Below are 27,292 nucleotides of genomic sequence, written 5' to 3'. Positions count from 1 at the left end.
TGAAGGACGAATAGATACTCCGTTCTTTTTAATTGGTTCTATTCTTTGACGTTACGAATTTTATTTTTTACAATTAATTTTTTAAAATAATATATTAGCACTTATAGAGAAAATCGTACTGTCGGAAATCCGACAATAGTCGGAAGATTTACAGGCTTGCACCAAACCCAAATAAAAATACACTCTGCCTCTGGCCTTCATCATTCAAGCAATCTCTGGTGATCGATTTATCGAGAAACCAAAACGTAATGACCATTTTAAATTAGTATAAGGCTCAGAAATTGCAATATCAAAGGAAATTGCTATCGAAACACTCAAAGAAATGACCAAAAGTCCCTTAACATGTTGGTAGTATTGGTGCTAGTGTCAGTGGAAGAAGTGGTGGTTGTTGTAGCGATGGTGCTCTAGTGGTGGTGGTGATGATGATGAAGCTGTGGTGGGGGTGGTGGTAAAAGTGATGTTGTGGTGGTTGTGGCAGTGGTGATGGTAAGAGATGATGATGTACTAAATGAAGTTGTGATGGTGATATCTGCTAGCCAGTACATAAGATATGAGTAAGTTTTGAGCTGTCTTCAATTCAATAGATGACATTTTGCAACAGTAGCAAGATATTTCCATATATGTTATCTAATGATCCATATCTTTCTCTCTCTCTCTCTCTCTCTCTCTTTTTTTTTTTTTGAGCATTCACTACTAGTACTACTACATCCTACTAATACTACTACTTTGGCCAAATGATAGGAAATTCGCAAGTATGTAATATGCAAAGACAAGTTAAATACTTAAATGGTTCTAGAGAATTCATTTTGAACCAAATACCGTTCCTAAAGCTGCCCACTTTGTAATTCAAGATTCGTACAAAATAATATAGAAGAAAAAAGATCATTATAAATTTTATAAAGCAAAATAGAGTAATTTTACTTATTATTAATAAAAGGAAATAACCCATTTATGTTTAAGCTTTTAGCAATACAGTTTTTAATTGAAGGCTTCATAGTCAAAGATATTGGTTCAATTAAATTTTCACTTAGAATATTTCTATTTAATAAGTGGCAAAAACTTAAATGTCTGAGACTATTTAAAGTATAAAATAAGTTTATATATATGCATAATTCTATGCAAATCCTCAAAAATGTATGAGAAAAATATTGGTGAAAACCGGACATCATATAAGCAACTGAAATGATAATATATACTAAATGTGATGCATCATTCATTCAGAAACACGGTATTGGTGTACGACACGTGTGTATCAATGCATCAAATGTATCATCAACATAACTCACATCACATATCTGTAAAAAAATCTTACTATATCCCTTGGAATCGTATCTAATTGGGTCAAAAAATCGTACTAAAAAAATACGCGAAATCGTACTGGTTGGCAGGTCTGTATTATACCAGCGAACACCAGACTTAAACCTGAAACTCAAATGTCAACATTTTGCTAAACCAGAAAAGAGGAAGTGCAAACTTTTAATTGACCATATGCATTTGGTCAATTTGACTTACACCATTTGTTTTCATTTTGCTTTTTAAGGTTTCTAAAATGCCTGTTATATGCAAGTCGTTTAAGGTTGGGTGAGAAGAGAGGCGCTGGGAGAGATGAGAAGCGACAGTGATTAGATAGCGGATTCATAGATAAAGACGGCAAGTCCTGAGTGTGTAACCATCAATGCTATGGGCTGGCTTTGTTTTCATATTATAGAACACATTATGCCACCTGTTACTGTTATGCCGCATTTAACCATCACACATGCTTTGTAAAATATACTCAACACAGAAATCTTGAACAACTAGGCCCTGTCCACGGTTGAGATTTCCCTGCTGCACTGCATAACAGATTATTTACAAGAAGAAAAAAAAAACCATCTCCCAAAACGACAGTTATACATTTGACTCTACCAGACATGCCAAATTGAAAACTTCAAATTTAGTAATTTTTATGTCAATTTTTAGTAATTTGACAAGGAAATTCGTAATTTCTGAAATTGTGTATGAACAACCACAATATTATTATTTTTTATTGTAGTTGTAGTAGTTATTATTATTATTATAACAGTAGTATAGTAGTAGTAGTAGCAGTAGTAGTTGTTCTTCTTCTCATTATTATTATTAATATTATCATCAAGTATTACTAAGAATTAAAAAATTTGTAATTTTCCATAAAATTTAGTATTCGGCCATGAAATTTGTCTAAAATTCGTAAAATTACGAAAACTTCGTAAGATTCAGCATGTATGCTCTACTGACCAAGATCAGGAAAGAATGAAGTAATCTCATTTCAAGACTAAGACAGAAAGCAAGCTTGAAAAAGATAAATAGTGATAGAGGACAGAGCCATCCACTATGAGAAATAAAAAACTGCATCCAGGACTTCCACTATGAACCAAGGAGATTTCTGGTATTGCAAGGTGGCAGGGTCATTTGTGAAACTGGAAACAATGAACCGAAGGACATTTTTTTTCTCTTCATGATAGGTGCTAGAATTTTAGAGTTACTTAAACCACGAAAAAAAAAAAGAAATGCAACACAAACCAGAGGCACCCATTTCCCATTTTTTTAATAGAGAGAGAGGGAGAGAAGAGAGAGAGGAGAGAGAGAGAGAGGAGAAGGAGAAGAGGGGAGCGAAGTATCAAAAGCATTCAAACATGCTATCTCTCTTTTTTGAATTGTTCACCATGCTTTGCCTTCATTTGTACCTTTTCCTCAGGAGGCAGTTCCTCTCTGTATTTTCTCAAATTCTCTCTCCTGGATCTGGTAAGCTTCAGCTTTTTCAGGGTCAGACATGAGCTGAGTCCAATATTAACCATTTGCCTCCTTGGTAAGTGACTGGACGGAAGACTGCAATCAACCTCACCACAATTCAATTTCATACGGACTGTCCATCTGGGGAGGTCTGAAAAAGTTAAAACAATTATTCTCTCCTCTAATCATAATCAAAATTGTATAAAATGTAACACACACACACACAGAGAGAGAGAGAGAGAGAGAGAGAGAGAGAGAGAGAGAGAGAGAGGAGAGAGAGAAGAGAGAGAGAAGCCTAGACGATATCTTCATGTCTTAGTCTTATGATGTTGTGGCAGAAGGGCATAATTTTAAAAATCTTAAATTAATTAATCGTAAATAACAAAAAAAGAAAAGAAAGAAAGACAAGTAATAATAATATAAACATGCTCCAATTACTGTCGTATACATTGACGTTGGTAAATAATCATCCGATGATTTCTGGTTGATTTGTCAGCTGACTAAGAAATTATAGATCTAGATAATTCTATGTACCACTGGAACAAACTGAGTGACACTTTACGATGAACAATCATGTTTTAAAACTATGCCAAGTTGTTAATTACTTTGTAAAATGTATTAGCAGAATTAAAAACCTCATGGCTGAAAAATGTATGAGACTGGTAGTACACACCTCTAACTAACAGAACTGAAATCCCCTGCTCTTTTGGTCTCCGAAAGTCAATTTTCAAATATATCCATGGCTTAGCACAATATCATCCACTATGGGAGGTCGAAATAAATAAATTTAAAAAACCCACCCAGAGACAGCCTGTCATAGCTCCTAAGCCAACAAGCAACTTAAAACAAGATGTAGGACTGGATATGACATAAGGTGCTCATATAATTTTTTTTATTCGACATAAACAATGCCAGTTTGCCAAAGTAGCCTACTCACTTCATAGCTCCGTACTTGAAAGGGAATGATCTATAGCCACTGAAAGACATCTCAGAGTATTTCTTCTTCAAAAAGCTTGAAATGGCACCTTACACTGCTGAAAAAGTAAAAAACAAAAACACAACATCAAGTGAAGGAAAGATCCAAGATTGTGGTATCCCTGTAAGTAGACACTTCCCTGCTCTTGGTTGCCATATCATGGAGGTCGATTGACTATCAAATAGAGGAAGATAAAAAATTGAAAATAACACATAACGTACAGGCCTGTAAATGGTTGGTGAAAAAGTTGTCAGAACTCTTCGCTCCTGTTTGTTTGTGTTCAATGTTTACGCTAATTCATTTGTTTATTTGGATTAATTCTCATAAAGAAAGAAGAAGAGAGAAGAAGAAGAAGAGAAGAAGAAGAAGAGAAGAAGAGAAGAAAGAAGAAGAAGAAGAAGAAGAAGAGAGAAGAAGAGAAGAAGAGAGAGGTCTCGAAGAAGAATATATATTTAGAGAAAAATAATTATTTCGCATTATTTCTTTTCCGTCTCACATCCGGACTGAACCAATAAAATATAGAGAAAAAGATATGAGAACTGGAGAAAGGCATGTGTCGATAGCAAAATAGAGAGAAACCTTCCAGTCTGATTCGACACACTTCTGTGCGTGCGTTATTTACTGACTAGGTGTGTGTTCGACGACTCGCGTTAACTTCCTTACGACAAAGATAATCTGTGCTTCGCGACACTCTCTCGCAGTAGTCAGGCAGTGAATACGTCTAGTGGAGTGTGTAGGTGACATGATAATATTACAGCTAACAGATAGACGTTTTGTTTTGTCTTTGATGCGACAAATAAAGTTGTTGTTTTTTTAAGTCGACATTTGAAACGGAATAAAAATATTAGCACTTATAGAGCAAAATAGTACTTTCGGAAATCCGACAATAGACGGAAGATTTACAGGCCTGAACATAATATGAAGCTAATGTTACATGATTGAAGACAAAGAAACATAATTTGCCATAACTTTTATCCATATTTCACTGAAACAATTGCAAATAATACTCCTCTATGATTTAACATGTTTGAGCCAAAATGTAAATGAGTCCACTCCGCTTAATCTCACGCTCCGCTTATACGCCACACATACCCGTAAAAAATGCTTCACTCTCTCTCTCTCTCTCTCGATAAAATTGCTCTGTTTACGCTGATTCTTTCGTTTATTTGGATTAATTATTATAGAAGAAGAAGAGGAGGTGGTGCGGTCGTGTGAGAGCATTTGAAGAAGAATATATATTTCGAAGAAAAATAATTATTTCGCATTATTATTTTTCCATTTCACATCCAGACTGAACCAATAAATCACAGGGAAAAAGAAATAAGACACGGAGAAATGCATGTGTGTCAGTAGCAAAATAGAGAGAAACCTTCCACAGGCCTGTCAATGGGTGGTGAAAAAATTGTCTGAACTTTTCGAGGATACGAAAATAGACCAACTAAACCAAAAAGTGATTAACAACACAACCAGATATGACACAAATGCCATTCCTAGTGCCTCAGTTTTCCTCACATAGCAAGAGAAGAAATCGCCGTTGGTGTCTTGTTCTTCAAGCCACGACCATTTAAATTTATTCTTAACACATTTTTCTAAGGTAAGTAAGTCCGATCTGCGATCTAAAAATACTTCAGGCATAATGAATAGGAAGAATAATTTAATTAATAAATAACTGAAAAACTACGGTCGTGCGAGAATAGAGAAAAGAAGATCGGCCGTTTGCCAAACGAGTGAAAACTTCCGATATAAGTATTCATTCGAAGAAAATATCTATTTCGCATTCACATTTTTCTGGTTCACTTTCAACCGGATAGAGATAATGAACTGAACTGAAAAAAAGAAGAATGGAACGAGGTGTGTGTGTCAGTAGCAAATAGAAAGAAACGGCCTGGTCCCAACACACTATGTGCGTTAAGTGATTACTGACTACGAATTGTGATCGACAGACACTAGCTAGTTACATGCAGGTAGACACACAAGTCAGTGGGCAGACAGTAGACAAGTACACGTCCGGGTAGTGTGGAGGTGGTGATAATTATTGACAAGATGGAATGCTGTCTGGTTTGTTTTGTCTTTGACGAGATAAGTATAGACCTGTAAATGAGCTCTATAAAAATTGACTGAAACTCTTCGCCTCGTATCAGAAAAATCCAAAGAATCGAGATGAATAGTAAACAGCAAGCTCATTTGAGCAAAACAATGGCAGAAAACTAATTTACGTGGGAATCAATTAGGCTACTTACAATTGTTTCTCAAAATCAAGTACCCAAATCAGTGAAGAAACGGTCAACCAGTTTGTGTACAACGTGAGGCAATCGAGATGATCTTGTAGCAATCATAAAACTTTCGATTTGAAGGTGTCTTCATAATGCACTTCCGGCTTTCGCATTAAACTTTCTCATACTTTTAGGCTCTACGAAGTAAATGTTGTCAATTTTGGCTTAGACAAAACAGTGAAATTTATCGCTTGGCGGCTCAGTTAAAATTGGCTACCATTGGGAACATGACAGGGTTGGAAAGTGAAAAGATAATTTCACAAAGGCTGTGTGAAAATACACTGGGGTGTGTTCAGACACGGCAATTCTAAGAAGCCTTGACAATATATCCATTGTAAATATAAACGCCCTTGAGCAATGCGTAGCACTGTGGAACATTCCTAACTACTTCACATCATTCGACTACGATTCATGAATTCTTTCTTTCTTTCCTTTTAAAAAATATTTGAATTTGACGAATTGACTGATTTCAGTTAATTGACTGAGAATTTACAGGTCTAAAAAGAGAATAATACTTTTATCTCTCATAACTGCAGTAACATAAGAATCATTTCATTTACCAAATCTGTGGGATCTGAAAACTTCACTCAGGTTACAATAAAAATTGCTTCCAAATGCAGTCTGTCATCCATGTTGAATACACATCACCGGTTTACCAGGACTTTGTCCCAGTTGCGGACTGTGAGAATTAACAGACCATATATAGATTGACCACTGTGCCAATTGACGCCACCTTTAAGAAAAAATAAAAAAGCAGTCAATGTCATAACAATAGGAAATAAGTCATTTAAAAAAAATTAAAACTTAAACTCGCTCTGTGTGTAATTTTAAAAAATCAAACAATAAGATTTAACCCATTAAAGGCGAGATTCAATCTTACTAAAACCAGATTTTAGTCTTAACTCACTAAATCCTAGCCCTCTACTCTCCCAAGAGATTTTTCATACTTTTTAAAATCACTGTGATTATCCCTCCCCTGACACCTGGGGATAATGCAAATTCGTTATCCCTCCCCTGACACCTGTCTGGGTATGACGAAAATTCATTATCCCCAGACACATATTTGAAACTCCGCTCTTTTAAACAATTATCCACATTCCAGAATATGGAATGTTTCCAAATGCACATAGAAATAAGGAAAGTTAATAAAATATCTATAAAAACAAAATTAACCAACAATAAATCAGTTACTACATATACACAATATGCGTCGACTTCGAATTGGGTGTCATGGCCGAATGGTTTAGTCGTCTGCCCTGTAAGTTTTACCAGAATCGGCGTTGTGGGTTCAAATCCTGGTTCCGCCACTTTTTAAAAAATTCAGTCTTCTTTTTACAGAACGTTGAAAGGGATAAATGTCCCATCCATCCTCACCCCACCTTTTTTTTTAAAAAAACTCTCTTGGTTCCTTTCTAGTTTCTAGCAAATTGTCATATTCGTCCCCATTCCGATCTGAAAAAGTGTCTAAAAAGAATAATTAATTAAAAAGCAAACAAACAGAAATATTCAGAGGGCGACCAAATGGTCAGACAGAGGAGGAAAAATAAAAACAATTTTAAGAAATTCATGCTCAGAAACGGAACAAAAGGCCAAACAAAAGGGAGAAAAGACTCGCTCAAAAAAAAAAAAAAAAAGAAAAAGAAAAAAAAGAAAAAGAAAGGGGGGGGGGGTTGGGGGACGGGACATTTATCCCTTGCAACGTCCGGTAAAAAGGTGTCTGGGGATAACGAATTTTCAATGGGAATAATGACAGCCTTTAATTCTTTAATGAATACTGGGGATGTAGGAGCTTTCCGAAAATAATTTTCCGATTGTCTTAAACGTCTGTTGTACATTAATATTTGTTTAAGATTTATCTAGACATGAATAAAATTCTGGATGTGAATCGGTTTTCTTTTTTACTTTTTATTTTTATGTCTATCGTAACCCTATTTTTGAGATGACAAAAAACAAACAAACCGAACTGATCAAAGCAGCTCTCACTGGCTGAAAATGTTATTGCGATAACAAGCATTGTGCTTTAAGTTTCTGTGGTAACCAGTCACTTCATAAAACTAAAACAAATTAGCACTGGCACCATCCATCATAATTTGGAATCTGGAAAAGGAATGAACCGTTTTAGTATCATGAATCATATCAGTGTTCTATGCAAAACGAACTATTTTCTACTTAAAATACGGTCTATCTAAATCTAATTCTATGTGTTGAAATACGACACTATCCAACATCACGCCGATCCAAACATCTCCAACTCCAAAACCTACTCGTCGTAACCAAATGAAAATGAATGTCACACATTCCCACAGTGAAAGCAAGTGACATTTTTCAAAGACCCATCAACACTTGGATGACTTAAAGTTAAAGAAAGAGCAACAACAACAATATTGAGAGAATGCGGTAAATGACTTCTTCTTCTTCTTCTTCTAGGTTCCATGCCTGGTCCAGGCTTCGGATACTGCATGAATTATCTCTCTCCATTCCTCCCTGTCTCTTGCCTTTTCAAACAGCTCTTGGATTGTTAGGCTGGTGAAGCCCTTCAGTTGGTCTATGAGTGTTTTTCTTTGTCTCCCCCGGGCGCGTTTACCAGGTATTTTTCCACAACTTGCCAGGTATTCATTCTTATCTTTCCTTACTATGTGTCCGAAAAAGGATAGTTGTCGATCCACTATTAAGGGCATTAGTTTCCTTTGTTGGTATGTTTGTTTTAGCACTTCTTCGTTCGTTTTGTGTGCAGTATACGATATTCTCTGCATCCTTCTCAAGCACCACATTTCAAAAGCTTCAATGTTCTTTTGTGTTTCTGCATTTGTAGTCCAGCTTTCGCATCCGTATAACAAGATTGGCCACACGTAGCACTTCAAGACTCGGAATCTAATCCCGAAAGACATCTGTTTGTTTTTCAAAATGTTTCCCAGGTCCATGAAGGCCTGTTTGGCTTGAGCTATTCTTGCTCGTATGTCTCGGTTACATCTTCCATCTGTTGTCACTATTGAACCTAGGTATTTAAAACTTTCTACGTTGGTAAGTTGCTCGCCGTGAATCGTTATATTGCAGGTGTTGTTGTTTTCGGGGTTTTTCTGTATTACCATGCATTCCGTTTTGGTGATATTCACTTCCATTCCCTTGGCTTCACTATCTACTACCACTTTGTCAACAATCTTTTGAAGTTGGATTTCTGATGTTGCAATGAGTACCGTATCGTCTGCGTATCTTATATTATTTATGTTGTGACCTCCCACTTTTATTCCCTCCATATTATTTATGCCCCTCATGATTGTTTCTTGGTATAGATTAAACAGATCTGGTGAGGCAACACACCCTTGACGGACTCCTTTCTTAATAGGAATGGAATTTCCTGTAGAGTTTCCGATTTTGATAGATGCCTGCTGGGTGTAGTATAATGTTTGCATGAGTCTGAGGTCTTTCTCATCAGCGCCAATGGAGTGCAGTTGTTTTAGTATTTCTTCGTGGCGTACTCTATCAAAAGCTTTTTTGTAGTCGACAAAACAGAGGTATAGTGGGGTCTGAACCTGTATAGCTCTTTCACTTAAAACACGAAGGAGGTATATTGCGTTCCTTGTCCCTCTGTCAGGTTGGAATCCATATTGTTCTTCTGCGATTTCGGGGTTAATCTTATTCCTTAGCCTGTTGATAATTATACGCAACAGTATTTTGTTGATGTGGCTTATTAAACTTATAGTTCTAAAATTTTCGCATCTGACTGCACCTGCTTTCTTTGGTAAATGACTAGGGGAGTTAATTTTGACATTGGAAGTGGTTATTCAGTATCAGATACTGAATAGTGCTTTGCCACTATTCAGTATCCATAAGGAACTCTTTTTCATAGAGAGAGTGAAAAGTGCGACAATCTCGGTTGAATGGAAATAAACTGTTGACCTACTTCTAGATTGAACACATGCACTAACTGACAGCCCGAATCAAAGCTGTAAAAATATTTTGATCGTAATTTTTTTTAAATTTCTGCTTTTATGCAATTAACATAGTTCAAAATATCAAAATAAGAGTGGCATTCAAATCCATTTTAAATGTCTAAATAGACATGATTAAATGTCACTAAAAGTTTAGTGACACCATGGCTTGGTGGATATAAGCTGTTTGACTCTGAGTTTAAGGTTCGAGAGTTCAAATCCCGGTAGGGGTAACTTGTTTTTTTTTCCCCCATTATTTTTTTGATTCCTTCTGTCTATTGATATTTTTTAAACTTTTGTTTTTATAATTTTATTTGCTTGTAATATACTTTAATGTTGATATTATACTATTGTACTTTTATTATTATTATTATTATTATTATTATTATTATTATTATTATTATTATTATTATTATTATTATTATTATTATTATTATTATTATTATTATTATTATTATTATTATTATTATTATTATTATTATTATTATTATTATTTCTACTTCCTTACTATTATTATTATTGTTGTTGTAATCGTCATCATCACTATTATGATTATGATGATTATTTTTTTTAATCAAGTAGTTGGAGTTAATAAATCAGTTATCGATTTATTACGAATATCTTTTATGTGTTATCATCTCGTTGTTGTTTTTCATTATTGTGCTCTTCTATTGTTCATTATTTTTTAAAATCTTGCTTTTTTTCTGTTTGTCTCATTTGTTGTTGTTGTTCTTGTTGTTGTTTGTTTGTTTGTTTGTTTGTTTTGTCATCTAAGGCAAACCCGATTCATTATAAATATGTGGGCAGACTTTCTGCATTTTTTAATTGAGCGATGTACTTCCGTGAATTAATTGCCGTACTATATTAAAATTTACGTGATAATAATAATAATAATAATAATAATAATAATAATAATAATAATATATAATAATAATAATAATAATAATAATAATAATAATAATAATAATAATAATAATAATAATAATAATAATAATTTAAATAGATACTGAATATTAGACTACAATTGACATCTATTTACTGAATACACGTGGTATTGTAAGGGGTGTTTCTTTTTTTACGAAACCTGCCAAAACACGCCGATACCCGACAAAGTTATGGGAAGTAGGCAGCAGTGGGGAGTAAACCTGGGACTCAGTAAAGTGTACACCGTTGGGGAGTGAACCTGGGGCTGGGTTTCGTAAAAAAAAAAGCAATTACTTTTTTACGAAACCCGGCAATATCCGACAAAGTTATGGAAAGAAAGTAGGCAACAGTGGGGGAGTGGACAGGAGATTCAGGGAAGTGTACACTATTGGGGAGTAAACCTAAGTCTATGGTTTTTTGGCGGGTTTTGGCGGATTTCGTAAAAAGTAATTGCTTCATTCTCGTCTGGTACCCATCTCCCATAGTCCGGCTTCATTTCCCACTGGTATCCATCTCCCCTAGTCCCAGGTTCATTTCCACTGATATCCTCTTCTCACAGTCCCAGGTTCACTCCCAACCGGTGTGCACTTCCCTGAGTCCCGGTTCATTGCCCAATGGTGCCCACCTCCCATAACTTTTGAAAATTTCGGTAGGTTTCGAAATAAAAGTACATTCTGAGCTCACTGTCCACTGGAATCAGCCTCTCGCAGTCCCAGGTTCAATCCTCATCAGTGTCCAAATCCCAGATTAACTCCCCACTGCTGCCTGCTTCCATAACTTTGTCGGGTTTTGGCGGGGTTTCGTAAATAAGTAATTCCCCTCCCCCTTGGTATTGCTTTTTTACAAAATCCAGAGTCCAGGTTCACTCCCACAAGTGTACACTTCCCTGAATCTCAGGATCACCCCCTGCTTCAATAAGTTTGTCGGATATTGCCATATTTTGTCGGGTTTCGTAAAAAAGTAATTGCTTTTATATGAAACTCGCTGAAACCCGCCGAAAACCAGAGTCTCAGGTTCACTCCCTACTGGTGTACACTTCCTTGAATCTCAAGTTAACTCCCCACTGTTGCCTACTTCCCACACCTTTGTCGGATATTGCCGGGTTTCGTAAAAAAGTAATTGCTTTTATGTGAAACTCGCTGAAACCCGCCGAAAACCATAGTCTCAGGTTCACTCCCCACTGGTGTACACTTCCATGAATCTCAGGTTCACTCCCCACTGTTGTCTACTTCCCATAACTTTCTCAGATATTGCCAGGTTTCGTCGGGTTTCGTAAAAGAGTAATTGCTTTTATATGAAACTCGCTGAAACCCGCTGAAAACCAGAGTCTCAGGTTCACTCCCCACTGGTGTACACTTCCCTGAGTCTCAGGTTCACCCCCCACTGTGTGCCTACTTTCAATAACTGTCGGATATTGTCGGGTTTCGTAAATAAGTAATTGCTTTTATGCGAAACTCGCTGAAACCCTCCGAAAACCAGATTCTCGGGTTCACTCCCACACGGAGTACACTTCCATGAATCTCAGGTTCACTCCCCACTGTTGCCTACTTCCCATAACTCTCTCGGATATTGCCAGGTTTCGTCGGGTTTCGTAAAAAAGTAATTGCTTTTATATGAAACTCGCTGAAACCCGCTGAAAACCAGAGTCTCAGTTTCACTCCCCACTGGTGTACACTTCCCTTAGTCTCAGGTTCACTCCCCATTATTTGCCTACTTTCCAAAACTTTGCCCCATTTTGTTGGGATTTGGCGCATTTTGTAAACAAAAAGTAATTGCTTTTTTTTTTTACAAAACCCGCTGAAACCCAGTCCCAGGTTCACTCCTCACTGGTGTTTACTTCCACGAATCTCAGGTTCACTCCCCACTGTTGCCTACTACCCATAACTTTCTAGGATATTGCCAGGATTAATCGGGTTTCGTAAAAAAGTAATTGCTTTTATATGAAACTAGCTGAAGCCCGCCGAAAACCATAGTCTCAGGTTCACTCCCCACTAGTGTATACTTCACTGAGTCTCAGGTTCACTCCCCACGCTTTGCCGCATATTGCCGGGTATCGTAAAAAAGTAATCCCCCCCCCCCCACATTTTTTATTGCTTTTTTACAAAACCCAGAGTCCCAGGTTCACTCCCCACTGGTGTACACTTCCCTGAATCTCAGGTTCATCCCCTCCCCACCCCCCCCCCCCCCCCCCCCCCCCTACACACACACACGCACACACGCTGCTGCCTACCTCCCATAACTTTGTCGGATATTGCCGGGTGTCGTCGCGTTTCAAAATAGTAATTGCTTTTTATTACGAAACCCGCCGAAACCCAGTCCCAGGTTCACTCCCCACTGGTGTACACTTTTCTGAGTCCCAGATTCACTCCCACAGCTGTCCTCTTCCATAACTTTGTCAGGTTTCGGAAAAAAAAAACACCGTACAAAAACCACTATTCAGTGTCAGATACTGAATAGTGCAAAACCACTATTCAGTATCAGATACTGAATAGTGCAAAACCACTATTCAGTATCAGATACTGAATAGTGCTAGCCTTTGACATTTTACACGGTTCAGTCCCTTGATGGAAGTGGAGATTTCTTCAAAATGGCGACCAATGCAAACATGCCAATGGACCCTGTTTCGAAAAAACGATACAAGGAAAAAATTGACAGCGTGAATGGGATTGATCCCTATTACATACAATCGGAAAAATGGTCAAAGGATATCAAGATGTATCCTCCAATCACGTACCATCATATTTTTACTTATCTGGTGTTACGAGAAAGTTTCTGCACAAGTGAGGATTTCGGGGTAAGTAAAGTTTGCATCTCATCTCATAACCCACATGGGATTCGCCTTTTTTTATTTTTATTTTTTTTTTTAATGTAGACGTTTTGATGGTTTAAAAAAATATAATAACTCAATAGTCTTAGAAGTTTTAAGATGTGTATATGGTTTTTTTATATTTTGAATATTTTATTGATGTTTGAGTTGTCTTCTAGTATCAGTATAAGTATCTTTCGATTCTTAGAAGTAGAAGAGCCAGATTTCAAGTCCAAGTCCAACCAATTTTATCAGTTCAGCTTTTTTTTTTCCAGGCAATTTTTTTTCCTCTATTTCTATGTGGACATGAAGAATCTCAGTCTCTTGATCATTTTATTTTTTCATATGATGATATTGAATGTTTATATTTATAGTCTTATGTTCATGTTCATCATAACATAACTTATAAGAATCGTCGTACTCGAGATGGTCTTCTACTTCTGCTTCTTTGTTTCACAATAAATTGAAACTTGTAACTAATGATACTCTATGGTGTGTGTGTGTGTGTGTGTGTGTGCGAGAGAGAGAGAGAGAGAGAGAGAGAGAGAGAGAGAGAGAGAGAGAGAGAGAGAGAGAGAGGAGGTCGCCATAATTAATTAAAACCTTAAACTCAAACGTGTTTATTTTAGAGTATTTGAGTCTGAGCTCCTTTTCCCCCTCTTGTCAGTAAAGTGAGTTGCTCCAAAATTTGATTAATAATTGCATTGTTTGATGTTATTTTTATTAAGTGGTGAGGTTATTACTATTACTTTTTTAAAACTTAAAATTACCTATTCTAATTGAGTTTGTCAAAGTAAGGCTAAGTTTGTTGATCTGACTTCATTTATTTTTCTATTTTTCAGGCACTAAAGGGCCTTGCTGCTTTTAACCAAGCATACAATGGATGGGTTAAAGAGTTGCTTGTTTTCCAACCTCCTGGATGTGACAATAAAATTGTGAAAGCAAAGGTAAATTCCTACAAATGATTTAATCGCATTGATTGATGATTTTGATTCAAATTCATAGACGGAGAGTGAAAGGATACATAGGATAAAACAGAGGAGGGTGGCAGTCTCATTATGGGAGCATTTGTAGCAGTTCAATAGGCTATCCAATATTAAATTTCACAGTGGACCATTTTTGCAAAGGGATGCAAGGTTCCTTAACCAATTTTGACTAGTTGTTAAAAAGAAATGAGGACAAAGGTCTCCATGCTCAAAATCATGAGTGAAGCACTTTGGTGAAAGCTATAACCATAAGCTAGTATCGCAGAGGATTGCCATTTGAAGCCGCAATTTTATTACAAAAAACTGTAAATTTTATCACTTTTGCCGTAAAATTAGTCATTTTTTTATGTTGAGTTAAATGTTGGGATTCGGATAACATTATGTATCCCCTGAGGAGAATTTAATACAATGATGCAGAGATGCGAGCTTAATACAGATCATGTCGTCTTAAAACATGGTCATCAGGAGGAGGCTTGGGCTTGCTTAAGTTCGAAGTAGACATAGACCAAAGATTTCCATGAAATAAATTTCACAGATATTTCCTTTCGTTAGTGAGTCGTAATGTCGCAACACCACCCGATAATGCTGCTGTTGTAGTGGTATATGTTTGGGTTGTTTTTTTTAAAAAAATGTGTTTTTTGTTTTTTAAATTTTATATTTATTTTTGTAATTCATGATGGTATAAATTGAATAAAAACACTCAATTTGAAAGGAAAAAAAAAGTGAATCATTTATCATAATGAAGAATCCTGGTGTTGAAGAGGTCTGTCTTCTTTTGGTGTGATGAATTCAGTAATTGAGCTTCGTTTGCGATGTGAAACAATGCTCTGTTGCACAGTCCTTGTGACTGTCTTGAATATAATATAGTTATATTTTATTATAATTTCTGTTTGTGTGTGTGTGTGCGCGCACGTTAATGCATAATTTATATTGGCAATTGTCTAAAAATAAACTTTTGGATTGATTGAAATTGATGATATGATGGCACAATTTGTTTTTGTGCAAGTTGTCATTGCTTCAATACCTCAATGGGTCTGAGTTCAATCAAAATGTACCAAAAGGGTGCAATTTTTTAAATCGTTTCCACACAGCCTTTCAATGGAGGAGGGGGGGGGGACTAAATAAAGAATCGTAAGTGTATGAACAGTGTGAAATCTTTTCTCATTTTATGTTTCCTTCCTTTATTTCAGGTTCTTCATTCAATGAGATTAAGTGAAAAGCCGGTGGAGGCATGGGCGATTGTGTCTGATGATGGAAGTGTATGCTCGGCTCATTGCACATGTGTTGCAGGATTGGGAGAAGTTTGCACTCATGTTGCTACCATTCTCTTCTTCATCGAAGCCACAAACAGAGTAGCAGAGAAGGAAACCGTTACAGGTCGCCCAGCTTACTGGAAACCTCCATATGGCCAACAGAATTGTGCAGAGAGTTTGAGGGCAGTTGACATAAATTTCACTTGAGCCCAGTCTCAAAGGAAAATACTTCTAAATGAAAAGGTCAAAACCCCCCATCCAAAACCAAAATGTGTTGAAGGAGACCTTCCTTAAAAAATTATCAACCTTATCTTCAAAGAGTGTTGTATTATCTGTTGTGAAGGAGCATCAGACTTCTTTCATTCCTTCGACCAAACTGCCTGTATTTTTTCGATCATTTATAAATGAAGAATTTATTGATCGTTCGTATGATGATATCCTTCAATATTGTGATAGTTTAGATTTTTCTTGCTCCCCTGAGCAATCATTATTTGCGGAAAAGGAGACTCGTGCGCAAAACAAATCAAATGTGTGGCATAGGCTTCGGGAGGGGAGGATTACGGCCTCAAAGTTTTATTCTGTATGTCGCACGAACATTTCCTTTTCCACTTCAATGAGCCTGTTAAATTCTTTAATTTCGTCAAAAAATGTATTATCCAATGTGTCTGCTGTTAAGTGGGGAATGGACAAAGAAAGCGAGGCATTTGATGCCTATGTTCATTCTGTCGATAGGTATATCCATCACAGTTTTACCTTCAGGCGTTGTGGTCTCTTTATAAAGAATGAGACACCTTTCATTGCAGCTTCACCAGACGGCATTGTTTATTGTGAGTGTTGTGGACAAGGATGTCTGGAAATCAAATGTCCTTACTCTGCTAGGGATCTTACAATTCGTGAGGCTGTCACATCCATTAGTAATTTTTGTTTAATTGTCAACAATACTACTTTTGAACTTAGGAAAGATCATCCGTATTATTACCAAGTGCAATGTCAAATGTATGTGACAGGCACGGATTATTGTGACTTTTTTGTGTGGACAACAAAAGATTGTTTCACTCAAAGGATCTCTTTGGACAAAGAATTTATTTTTTCAAAACTTCAGAAGTGTGAAGAATATTTTAAAACAGTTGTATTACCTGAGTTAGTTGCTCAGTTTTTTTCTAGACTAGTAAAAGCTAGGGAAGCTGCACCAACACCTTCTTCTCCCCAATAAAAATAAACTATTCTGTATCTGCCGGAAATCAGAGTATGGAAAAATGATTCAATGTGATGGCAGTTGTGAAGAATGGTTTCACGTGGACTGTGTTGGATTGTCAAGAGTGCCTAAAGGAAAATGGTTTTGTGAGACGTGCAAAAACACTAAGAGCAAACGGAGAAAATTGAATCAAGTCTCTTAAAAAGCCATTTTTAACGTTAAGATTTGCTCTTCGTGTTTTTTCAATTATCACAAAACCATTTTCTTTTTCACTCAAAGTTAAATATATCGTATGTATTATTACACTGTATTTTACAGAGCTGTCAACTTCTGTTCTTTCCCTCTGATTTTTCCATGTAAAGACATGGTCCTTTGAAAAACATAATTTATGCATCCAGTTTGATTTAAATATCAACTATTTTAAGTAGCCTGGTCCTTATTTTTGATTGAAATGGAAAGGAATGTTGTTAAGATTTAGATACAATGCCTGCACAGTACTTTTGATTTCAGATGAAATTCTTAGTTTTAAAGTAACAATCTTTATTTTTTTCCTCAAAGATCTAATCCTATTTTATTTAGATTTTATCATTAGTTTGCAGCTCTGTTTTAATTCAGCATTCTTCATTTGGAAACCGAAGCTATTTCATGAGTCCTTAAAACAAAGCGTAATAAACAAAAATGAGTATAACAGCTTAATAATTTTTAAAAACATCAAACACGGAATGTTTCCGACTCAAAGCCTGTCTTCTGCCAATAACAAAAAGACCCAAATACTTTACTATAAAACTGTAGAGAAAAAAAAATTCTTGAAATGTAAACAAAAAGAAGCATTCAATTTGTAACTAAGGAATTCCAAATTGAGTGAAATATAAAACAATGTATAAAATTTGGTGTTTAAAAAAAGAGGTGGAGGAGGTGAACCCCAGAAGAATAGATTTAGGTGTGAAATGTGTATCCGCTGACATAAATCCAATAAGTGGTGAAAATAATCCAGAACGAAACACATCTGATTAAAAGTAAGAGGACTAACCCCAGACTGGAAAATCACTGAGCTATCGTCTCTTGTGATATTTCTAATCTTAAGTTTCTTAGGTTTGTGTTATTTCATTCATCGTTGGAGTAGATTTGTCAAGATTAGCTCACATTCGTGATCACTCCATTTCTAAAGGATCACTGTACATTTGTCATACTTCTGGATTATCATTTTCACTGCTTTATTGGATTTATTTCAGTGGATACATTTTATTCCAATTTCTTTTCTACCTGCCCCCACCTTCTCGTTTTTTTTTACACACCATATTTTATGCGTTGTTTTATATTCTGCTCAATTTAGAACACCTTAGTTTTTAAAAAAGTAATTGAGCTGTTACTGTTATATTCATTTTTGTTTATTACTTTTTACAGTCCACAGCTTCTAGCAGCTTAGTATCACTTAAAACAAAACAAAGAATCAGAAATGGCTAAATTTTCAAAACGTTTCCACTTTATTAGTAACAAAATGATGATGCTTGTAGATGGATAGCACTGTATTATTATTAGTATATCATTATTAAATAAATGGGACAATAGGAGGACAGAGGTTTACAATACAAGCCGACAAACTCACAATCTGATCAAGAGTCGTCTTCTCAGTTTCTGATGATATAACATAATCACTTGGTATTTTGGTGCTTAAAATGGATGATTTTTGTCTCATATTGCCTATTACCCTTTCAACATGAATTCTTAGATGTGCAAGCTTCCTTGTTGCTTCCAGGTCATAAGGGGAAAGTTGTTTTTTACCTCTTGTAAAAGCTGGTATCCTTAAATCAGTGCACATCAAACCCACACTTTCATGACAGTCAAAACCTCTATCAGCCATGACGATATCGCCCATTTCAAGATGTGAAAGAAAATTTGAATTTTCCACTATAAATTTATCACTTGTTCTTCCCCCGTATCCATCAGATATAAAGCATACTGAACCTTGAGGGGTTATACCTATTAGATACTTAATTGTGTTATGACTTTTATAATGTGAATATGTCTGGACTCTTGCTTTTATATTTGAAGGTTGTTCAATAAAAACTTCAAAACAGTCTATAATTACTGCTACATGCTTTGAAAAGCATCTTACAAATTCAAGTGGCTTTGACCTTTGCAATGCCTCTTTTTCTGGCCAGACAATAAGAAATTTTAGATTATAATACATTACATTTAAAACTCTGAGAAAAATCCTTGAAACCGTAGACTGATCGATGGAGACCATATGGCCAAGTAATTTGTTTGGCAATCCTAACCTGATTTTTATCAATACTAATAAAATTTCCTGAAATTTAGTTAGTGAATTTTTTTTGTGTCGCAAAGATGGGGATATGTGATCAACGACATGCATCAGTATTTGGAATGATGTCAAACCAGTGTAGAACTTGACGTTGTCATCATTATTCCTGAATTCTTCTTCACTAAAAGAATTAAAAGACACCTTCTGTCGCAGAGATGAAATTTCAACAGTCATGTCATTAAGTACTGACTTTGTATTTTCAAGTTGATCAATCATCTCCATTGTGAGGTCTGTCTGTGTTCCCACATCTTGAAGCATAATTTTGTTACCGTCAATTGTGTCAGCTTCTCTTGGTTCGTTCATTTTTGTGACCTGCTGGATAAATAGAAATCAAATATACTTTTACTTTTAACCTACCTACTCATGATTAAGTCATTTAATTAATCTGTCATTCTCTATATATCAATGCAATTACTCATCAGAAGGGGTTAACATGATCTTAAATTGTCACAAGCTCTTTGAAAACTTTAAAAACAATGGAATATCAATTCTATGCTTTGTAAATAATGTTTGGACTCTCAATTCATGTTCCTCTTTACTGGGGCGGAAATGACAATATGGTGATATAAGCGATGTAAATCCCTGTGGATTGGTGAAATCATAGTTAACCCATCTTTTCTCTAAACAAATTATTTTCAATCTAGTAATTATATTTTTCATAAATTCACACTTTTTATATATGATCTTATTGATGGTTGTTATTTTTAATTTTACCTCTGTTTCTTCTGAACCAACCATATGTGTCTCAGTCTCAGTTTCATTCATCAAATGTGTTCCACTTTCTTTATTTTCAGGCAAAAATAAATTCTGTAGATAGACAATATATCTAAATCAATAAAATCTTTATCATGCTGTGAAGGCACTTTTATATATAAATAAACACAGAAATAATGTTTGGACTATCCATTCATTTTCCTCTTTACTGGGGCTGAAATGACAATATAGTGACACAAGTGATTTAAATCCCTGTGTATTGGTGAAATCACAGTAGGTCTTGGGTTCGTGTCCCGATGTGGGCAATACAAAGTTGATTCCTGAGAGAAGTCTGTTTACTCACACTCTCGCACCCAACTTGAGTATAAAATGAGCACCTGGCTGCCAGCAATGTAATATTATAAAAGTGCCTCAAAAGCATTATAGCTAGTCCTTTATGTTGAGTGTTGTTGTATGTGCTTTGAGCATTAAATTGCTTGATATGATATGTGACCAACTTCCTTAAAATGAATTTATGTCAAAATGTTATATTTGGGTTCAATTGAAATGTTTTAATGGCGGCAAAAGATATATTGTAGTTTCTAACAGTGACAAGAACTAAAATCTTGTATTCCTAGAAATGTTTAAAGTCAAAAAAATCACTTATTAGTTTCTCTTTTATCCTGACATAGTCTGGGTGAGGTTCATGACCTCCCATAGTGGGCAGGGAGGCACTTACTGTATCTTCTATCCCCGTATATCTGTTTTCCAATTGCATTTTGTCTGTCTTGGAATGGAGATCACTTGATTTTGCCTGGCCAGATACCATAGCAGGGAGGTGATCTCAAACTAAGTACTTTGATAGTGTACTTTTGGAATCTACATCTGTTTCCTATTTGAACCAATTCCCCTGTTGTCTTCCCTTTTCTTGGGTGCTTTAATTGTAATTCTAAAACTTTTTACTTTCCCATTTTCAGCCTTTTTACTGGCGCCGATATGACCTTAATGTGTTGCAAGCGCCGTAAAACCCTTACAATCATTAAATTCAAATCAATCCTGACATAGTGCATCATTTTGAGCCGACAAATTAAATATAAAAACTCATCTTTTCTTTAAATAAATTATTTTCAATCTCGTAATTGTATTTTAGATAGTCACACTTTTTATTTATTATTTTATTGATGTTATAACTTAATTTTACCTCTGTTTCTTCTGAATCGACCATATGTGTCTCAGTTTCATTCATCAAATGTGTTCCTCTTTTTTTGTTTGCAGGCACAAATGAATTCTGTAGATAGACAATATCTAAATAATAAAATCTTTATCGTGCTGTGAAGGCACTTTTAAATATAAATATAATTCACAAATTGTTTTACTGTCAATGTTGTATGCAAGTATAGCCTGATACTGATACCACTGACTCTGTGGTACTCCACTGTGAATGTCACACAGGCTTTTTCTTCTGTCTATCCTCATCATGGAATATGTTTGTAAGTCCAATACTTTCCTTCCCACGCACTCCATCTATCGTCTCTCTGTCCCCGCAGTTTTTCGCGGCCACAAATTTCACCCTTGACCGCAAATTTTCATTTGGCCGCAAAAAGCCGCAATTTTCACCGTTTTTAGGCTAAATTGACGATTTTTATTTTTTAAAAAAACAAAAGCTATGAAAAATTGTGAAAAGACGGCGACTTTCAATGCGAGCATCCAAAATTGGCACTAAATAACGGACAAACATGTCTAGGCCTAGCCTCCTACCTCTATGGCCTAGCTTAGGCTATTGGAAATCCCAAGCTTTGTTTTTCGCCTTTTTTCTTCTTTTTCCTGAAAAGCTCTGGAGTCCTTCATCCCATAATCCCAATTTCCTAATTTTTGTATTGCATTCAAGAAAGAATTTTACTTTTAAAAGTTTAATTCTTTTCCTAAGAAATTTATCACATTTATCATTTATGTAAACAAAATGTGTTCTAAATTTTTTTCATAAAATGCAATTTCGTTTTTAGCCACAAGTTGCACTTAGTTTTCATGATATGATTATGATTTTTCATGATTTTTTTTATGTTTCTCATTCAAAAACCCATTAGGCCTATATTGAAATATTAAGCAATAATAATAATAATGCTCAAAATTGGATAGTAAGTAGAGAATACAAATTTAATGTGCCCCCATTGGAAAATGGATTTTGTTTCTCTTTCCTTGTGAATACTTACTTTGTTCCTCTCCTTAATTAGTTTTTCAAATTTTGAATTTTTTATGTGATTGTTCACTTTGATTTCCCAAATTTTAAGAAGCTAAATAGTTAATATAATATTTTGATTACTTCCTTCTTTTTTTTACTTACTTACTATGGCTATTATTATTAATATTATATTATTTCAAATCATTCAAAATGTAAATAAATTCATGTTGACATGTTGAGACTTCAATATTCTACAAAATGCCCTATTTGTGTCAATTTTTTACCTTACATGTTGTTTTAATTGTTTGATTTTTGTAAAACTTGCGGCAATTTTTTGGGCAAAATTTTGCTAATTTGATGGCAAATTTGACCATTTTTTATGGCACATTTTGGCGTTTGAAATGGCAAAAAATCCGCGGGGACAGGTCTCTTTCATGTCCGAACCATTTCAATCTTTATTGATAAATTTTTCACTTCAGTCAACCTTCGGTTTAGTTAATTTCTCACTTTATCTTTTCTTGTCCAGCCAAGTGACCATCTCAACATCCTCATTTCTCAACTTCTGTATCTTGTCTCTTTATGGGGTACAACCCAACAGCTTGTGAGGCCGGTCACAAGCCTGGATAAATGGGTAGTGTTTGCTCAGGAAGGGCATTCTGGCAGTAAAACTCAAGCCACAACTAACAAATGAATGAAACTCAGCTTTGCAATGCGGCTAATCATTTTAAAAAAGAACTTTTATATAGCATAGTATCCACTAAACATGCTTAAATTCAAAGCGCTTTACAAATAGTCCCTGATTATCAGCAACACGTACCATGTAGGACGAGACATGGCTCATTTTTACACCTGAGTATGGTGAGAGAATGTTCATAAAGAGCATTTCCAAGGACTCAACTATGCGCCACTCAGAGCGGGGCTCGAAACTAGGACCATCTGACAGGTTATTTCAGAATCTCACATCAGTTAAATCAAGATGATCAAGAAGATAAAATTTTACCAAGGGACGCCCTAATGGAAATTTGATTTTTAAGTAAATTTTCATTGGTATTTTTTTTTAAGGGGGGGGGGGGGGGGGGGGGGGGGGGGAAATAGTGGCCAAAACATTAAACCTTACTTTATTTTCAAAACGTCTCAACTGGCGTAAGTGACGATTCATGCCAATTGTGGTGTTTTTCACCAGATTTGGTCTTGAAAGATTCTTATTTGGAATCCAATCAGGATCTGTATCCATTCTGTAGTAAGCTGGTCGACCTGTAAAGAATGAAAATTTTGTCATATTTCTCCTTGATGTTTACATAATGCTAGATTTAAGATCTGCCAAAGTCGACAAAGATCTCCATATCTTTGTTTTTAAAAATCTGAATTTGAAAAGGAAAAATCTGAAATTCATCAAAATGCACGATTTTCACTCTTATTTACATGAATTGCCTTTTTAAGATGATAAGAATGTAGAACTACAGTTTTAAACAATTTCCTCACAATCAGGCACTTTAAGAAAGATGTGGCCTCTCTGAGAGGAGTAATTTTACCAATTCTTTATTAACTAGACATTTTATGTTGCTGAAGAAAGGTGACTGACACATTTTTTAAAATGTTCATAGTCACACAAAATTTCATTCGATGGGTTACGAACCACTTACATTTAACTATTGCAGGGGAAATTGTAAGTGAAAAGAATGGACAAACACTTTATAAAAATCTATGACTACGAATTAATTCGTGTTAGATTTGATATGATGTGAGATATGATTTTTTTTTAAATGTAGAAAATATTCTTGCCTATTTTTAGTGGGCTATTGAAATGCATAATGTGGGATAAATTAGCATGGAATAGAAGGTGAAAGCATGGGATTCGACTTTAATTTTTTTTTAAAACATTTTTCGTATCAAACAAGTCTTTCATATAACCGTGTAGGTTGGATGGTTCAACGTTTTGAAAATGAGTATAATGTGTCATAGATTTGATATCTGCCAATCACAGTTTGACTGGAGATCCCCCTTCCTAAATGTTACTTCTCACTCTATTCCCCGGCAGAGTCCATGTCCCTCCGAAAGTGCCAACAATCAAACGAGAATCGAGAACGTGAAAGAGTGATTAAAGTGTCGAATCGTAGAGCCTCAGTTCTTTGTAACAAAGTAAATGAAAGAACAAACAACCTACGGCCTTGTATCAAAACTCAATATTTATTAGTAGTCAAATGAAACAAGTTTAATTAAGTGAAGGAAACAATCTTACCTGAGACAAAGTGGTCAGAACACACTTGGTGGTAGTATTTTATGTTTTCAACTGTGATATCTCAAATATCTGCTCTGTTGATGGCCTTCAGCCACAGCCGTTGCCTTTTCTTTGTTAGCTCCAAAATTGAATTTCCTTCGTCATATTTTACGGTCGGAATCCCATAGAGAGATAATCCTTTCATTTTAGATTTATTGCATCCATAGACAGCACAAATCCGCGGCATTTTTGACAGTTTTGTGTTGACTCGGCCACACTCAGTCACTCAGTTCCTAATGTAAACAACTCGATCGGAAGTGAGAAATCTCTTCCTACAACCGTGGATGGTAAATGCGTGACGTCATCGGCATACTCTCGATAAATAATATATCATATTAACCTCAGCGGTAGTGTCGAGCGGAAGTCTCGATGATACCTCAAGTAGTGTTGGGTTATTCGATCGCTTTTACTCGATCGACATTCGAGCGCGAAGCCACGATTCACCGTCCGATCTCAATTCCGGAAGAGCGAGTTGATAAAACGGATTCTCTATTGTCTTCTGGCACTTTTCTACTCACTTCATATCTTGTTGTTACCAACATAAAGATATGAAGTGAGTAGAAAAGTGCCAGAAGACAATAGAGAATAAAAAAATTTTTTTTCGCGGCGGTGGTGGGGTTTGAACCTGCGACCTTATTGGTACGACAACTCCGCCTGGCAGGTGAGAGCGTGGCTCTACCGTGTGAGCTATCCACGAACACAAAAATATTCGTTTCAAACCCAAAGTCATTTCTAGATCCCTCTCTCACCCACTTCTTGAGATCGCCGATTCGTTCACCACCATCGCGAAGTAATTTTGACCAGCAGTTAAGCTTAATAGCCAATATTCTCATCACAAACATATAACATAGAAACGATTGAGACATTGAGTATGCTCCGGTGTATGGGGTGAACTTTTAATTCAGAAAAGTGAGTGGAGCAGGCACTTATGTTGGTAACAACAAGATATGAAGTGAGTAGAAAAGTGCCAGAAGACAATAGAGAATAAAAAATTTTTTTTTCCCGCGGCGGTGGTGGGGTTTGAACCTGCGACCTTATTGGTACGACAACTCCGCCTGGCAGGTGAGAGCGTGGCTCTACCGTGTGAGCTATCCACGAACACAAAAATATTCGTTTCAAACCCAAAGTCATTTCTAGATCCCTCTCTCACCCACTTCTTGAGATCGCCGATTCGTTCACCACCATCGCGAAGTAATTTTGACCAGCAGTTAAGCTTAATAGCCAATATTCTCATCACAAACATATAACATAGAAACGATTGAGACATTGAGTATGCTCCGGTGTATGGGGTGAACTTTTAATTCAGAAAAGTGAGTGGAGCAGGCACTTATGTTGGTAACAACAAGATATGAAGTGAGTAGAAAGTGCCAGAAGACAATAGAGAATAAAAAATTTTTTTTTCGCGGCGGTGGTGGGTTTACTGGCACTTATTGTACGACTTCATATCCTGTGGTTCAGTAGAGGCTGCTCCACTCGTTTTGATAGCTATCCCTACACACAATAATTATTCGTTTCAACCCTAAGTCATTTTAGATCAGATCTTGACCCCTTTTGAGATAGCGATTCGTCAAACACTCGCGATGTAATATTCGGCAGAGTTAAGCTTAGTAGCCAAATGATCTACAAAACATTTTCTAGAAACGATTTTGAGACTGAGTATGCTCACGGTTATGAGGCTCGACTTTATCAAATGCATGGCAGGATTGTTGGTAACACAAATATGAGTGAGTAGAAACAGTGCCAGAAGACAATAGAGAATAAAAAAATTTTTTTTTCCGCGTTTGGGGTTTACTGGCACTTTTGGTACGACATATCCTTGGGTTGTAACCTACTAGTGTGAGCTGATCCACAACACATTTTCGATTCAAAGTTCACCCATACACCGGATGCTACCAATGTCTCAATCGTTCTATGTTACAGATTTGTTATGAGAATATTGCTATTAAGCTTAACTGCTGGTCAAAATTACTTCGCGATGGTGGTGAACGAATCGGCGATTCAGAAGTGTGAGAGAGGTCAGAATGACTTGGGTTTGAACATATTTTTGTGTTCGTGGATAGCTCAACGGTAGAGCCACGTCACCTGCCAGCGGAGTGTTGTAGTCCACTAAGAGTCCCGCCAGGCAATCACGCCAAAAAAAGTCTTTTTTCACCATTGTCTTCGGCATTTTAATTCATTTTCTTTTGTTTCACATTAGTGCCTGCTCATCACTTTTCTGATTACAAAGTTACCCTCACCGACTTCTTAAATTCTACTCTTCGGTTATTGTTATGATTTGCTTTTATAGCTTACTGTGGTCAAATTGTATTAGTTCGCGTCAAAATTGCGATGGTGGTGAACGAACGGCGATCTCTAAGAAGTGGGTGAGGAGGATCTAGAAATGACTTTGGGTTGAGAAGGATCTGAAATCTTTGGTGTTGTGGATTAGTCGGTCCGTGAAGCCACCTAGCCACGCCACTGCGGAGTTGTCGTACCAATAAGGTCGCAGGTTCAAACCCCACCACCGCCGCGAAAAAAAATTTTTTATTCTCTATTGTCTTCTGGCACTTTTACTCACTTCATATTGTTGTTACATAGTGCTGTCATCATTGAATTAAAATCTACACGAGATATAGTTCAATGTTTTTGTATGTTGTGATGGATGATAGTTATGTGGTCAATTTTCGGTGGTGGTGACGAATCGTTAGATGGGTGAAGAGATTGAAGATGGGTTGAAAGATTTTTTGTGT

At 36.1% G+C, this 27,292-nt stretch overlaps 3 protein-coding genes and 1 long non-coding RNA gene across 5 annotated transcripts; 1 reads left to right on the top strand and 3 right to left on the bottom strand.

Annotated features, from left to right (window-relative positions):
• Positions 1–2,724: 2,724 nt before the first annotated feature.
• On the bottom strand, positions 2,725–8,349 carry LOC144961451 (uncharacterized). 2 transcript variants are annotated; one of them, XR_013643163.1, is made up of 5 exons: positions 8,262–8,349; positions 7,957–8,094; positions 6,558–6,730; positions 3,686–3,782; positions 2,725–2,899 (listed from the first exon to the last, which is right to left on the bottom strand). It is a non-coding gene; the product is annotated as an uncharacterized LOC144961451 (long non-coding RNA). The 2 variants fall into 2 exon arrangements; XR_013643162.1 differs by lacking the exon at positions 7,957–8,094.
• Positions 8,350–13,431: 5,082 nt separating this feature from the next.
• Positions 13,432–17,853, top strand: LOC144961455 (uncharacterized). The gene is made up of 3 exons (XM_078894630.1): positions 13,432–13,644; positions 14,499–14,603; positions 15,833–17,853. Exons 1-3 carry the CDS (start codon positions 13,438–13,440, stop codon positions 16,100–16,102), a joined length of 582 nt encoding a protein of 193 aa, XP_078750756.1. The 5' UTR covers positions 13,432–13,437; the 3' UTR covers positions 16,103–17,853.
• Positions 17,854–18,551: 698 nt separating this feature from the next.
• LOC144961454 (uncharacterized) lies at positions 18,552–20,134 on the bottom strand. The gene has a single exon (XM_078894629.1). It carries the CDS (start codon positions 19,714–19,716, stop codon positions 18,640–18,642), a length of 1,077 nt encoding a protein of 358 aa, XP_078750755.1. The 5' UTR covers positions 19,717–20,134; the 3' UTR covers positions 18,552–18,639.
• On the bottom strand, positions 19,861–24,822 carry LOC144961452 (uncharacterized). Its single transcript, XM_078894628.1, has 4 exons — positions 24,525–24,822; positions 23,403–23,539; positions 21,308–21,394; positions 19,861–20,220 (listed from the first exon to the last, which is right to left on the bottom strand). Exons 2-4 carry the CDS (start codon positions 23,517–23,519, stop codon positions 19,861–19,863), a joined length of 564 nt encoding a protein of 187 aa, XP_078750754.1. The 5' UTR covers positions 23,520–23,539; positions 24,525–24,822.
• Between the last annotated feature and the right edge of the window lie 2,470 nt (positions 24,823–27,292).

The sequence above is a fragment of the Berghia stephanieae genome, unplaced genomic scaffold, assembly GCF_034508935.2.
Source record: "Berghia stephanieae isolate SIO BIC M18660-M18661 unplaced genomic scaffold, UCSD_Bste_1.3 scaffold25, whole genome shotgun sequence".
NCBI lineage: Eukaryota > Metazoa > Mollusca > Gastropoda > Nudibranchia > Aeolidiidae > Berghia > Berghia stephanieae.
Note: the sequence above shows the minus strand (reverse complement) of the source record. Positions and strands in the feature narration are given on the sequence as shown.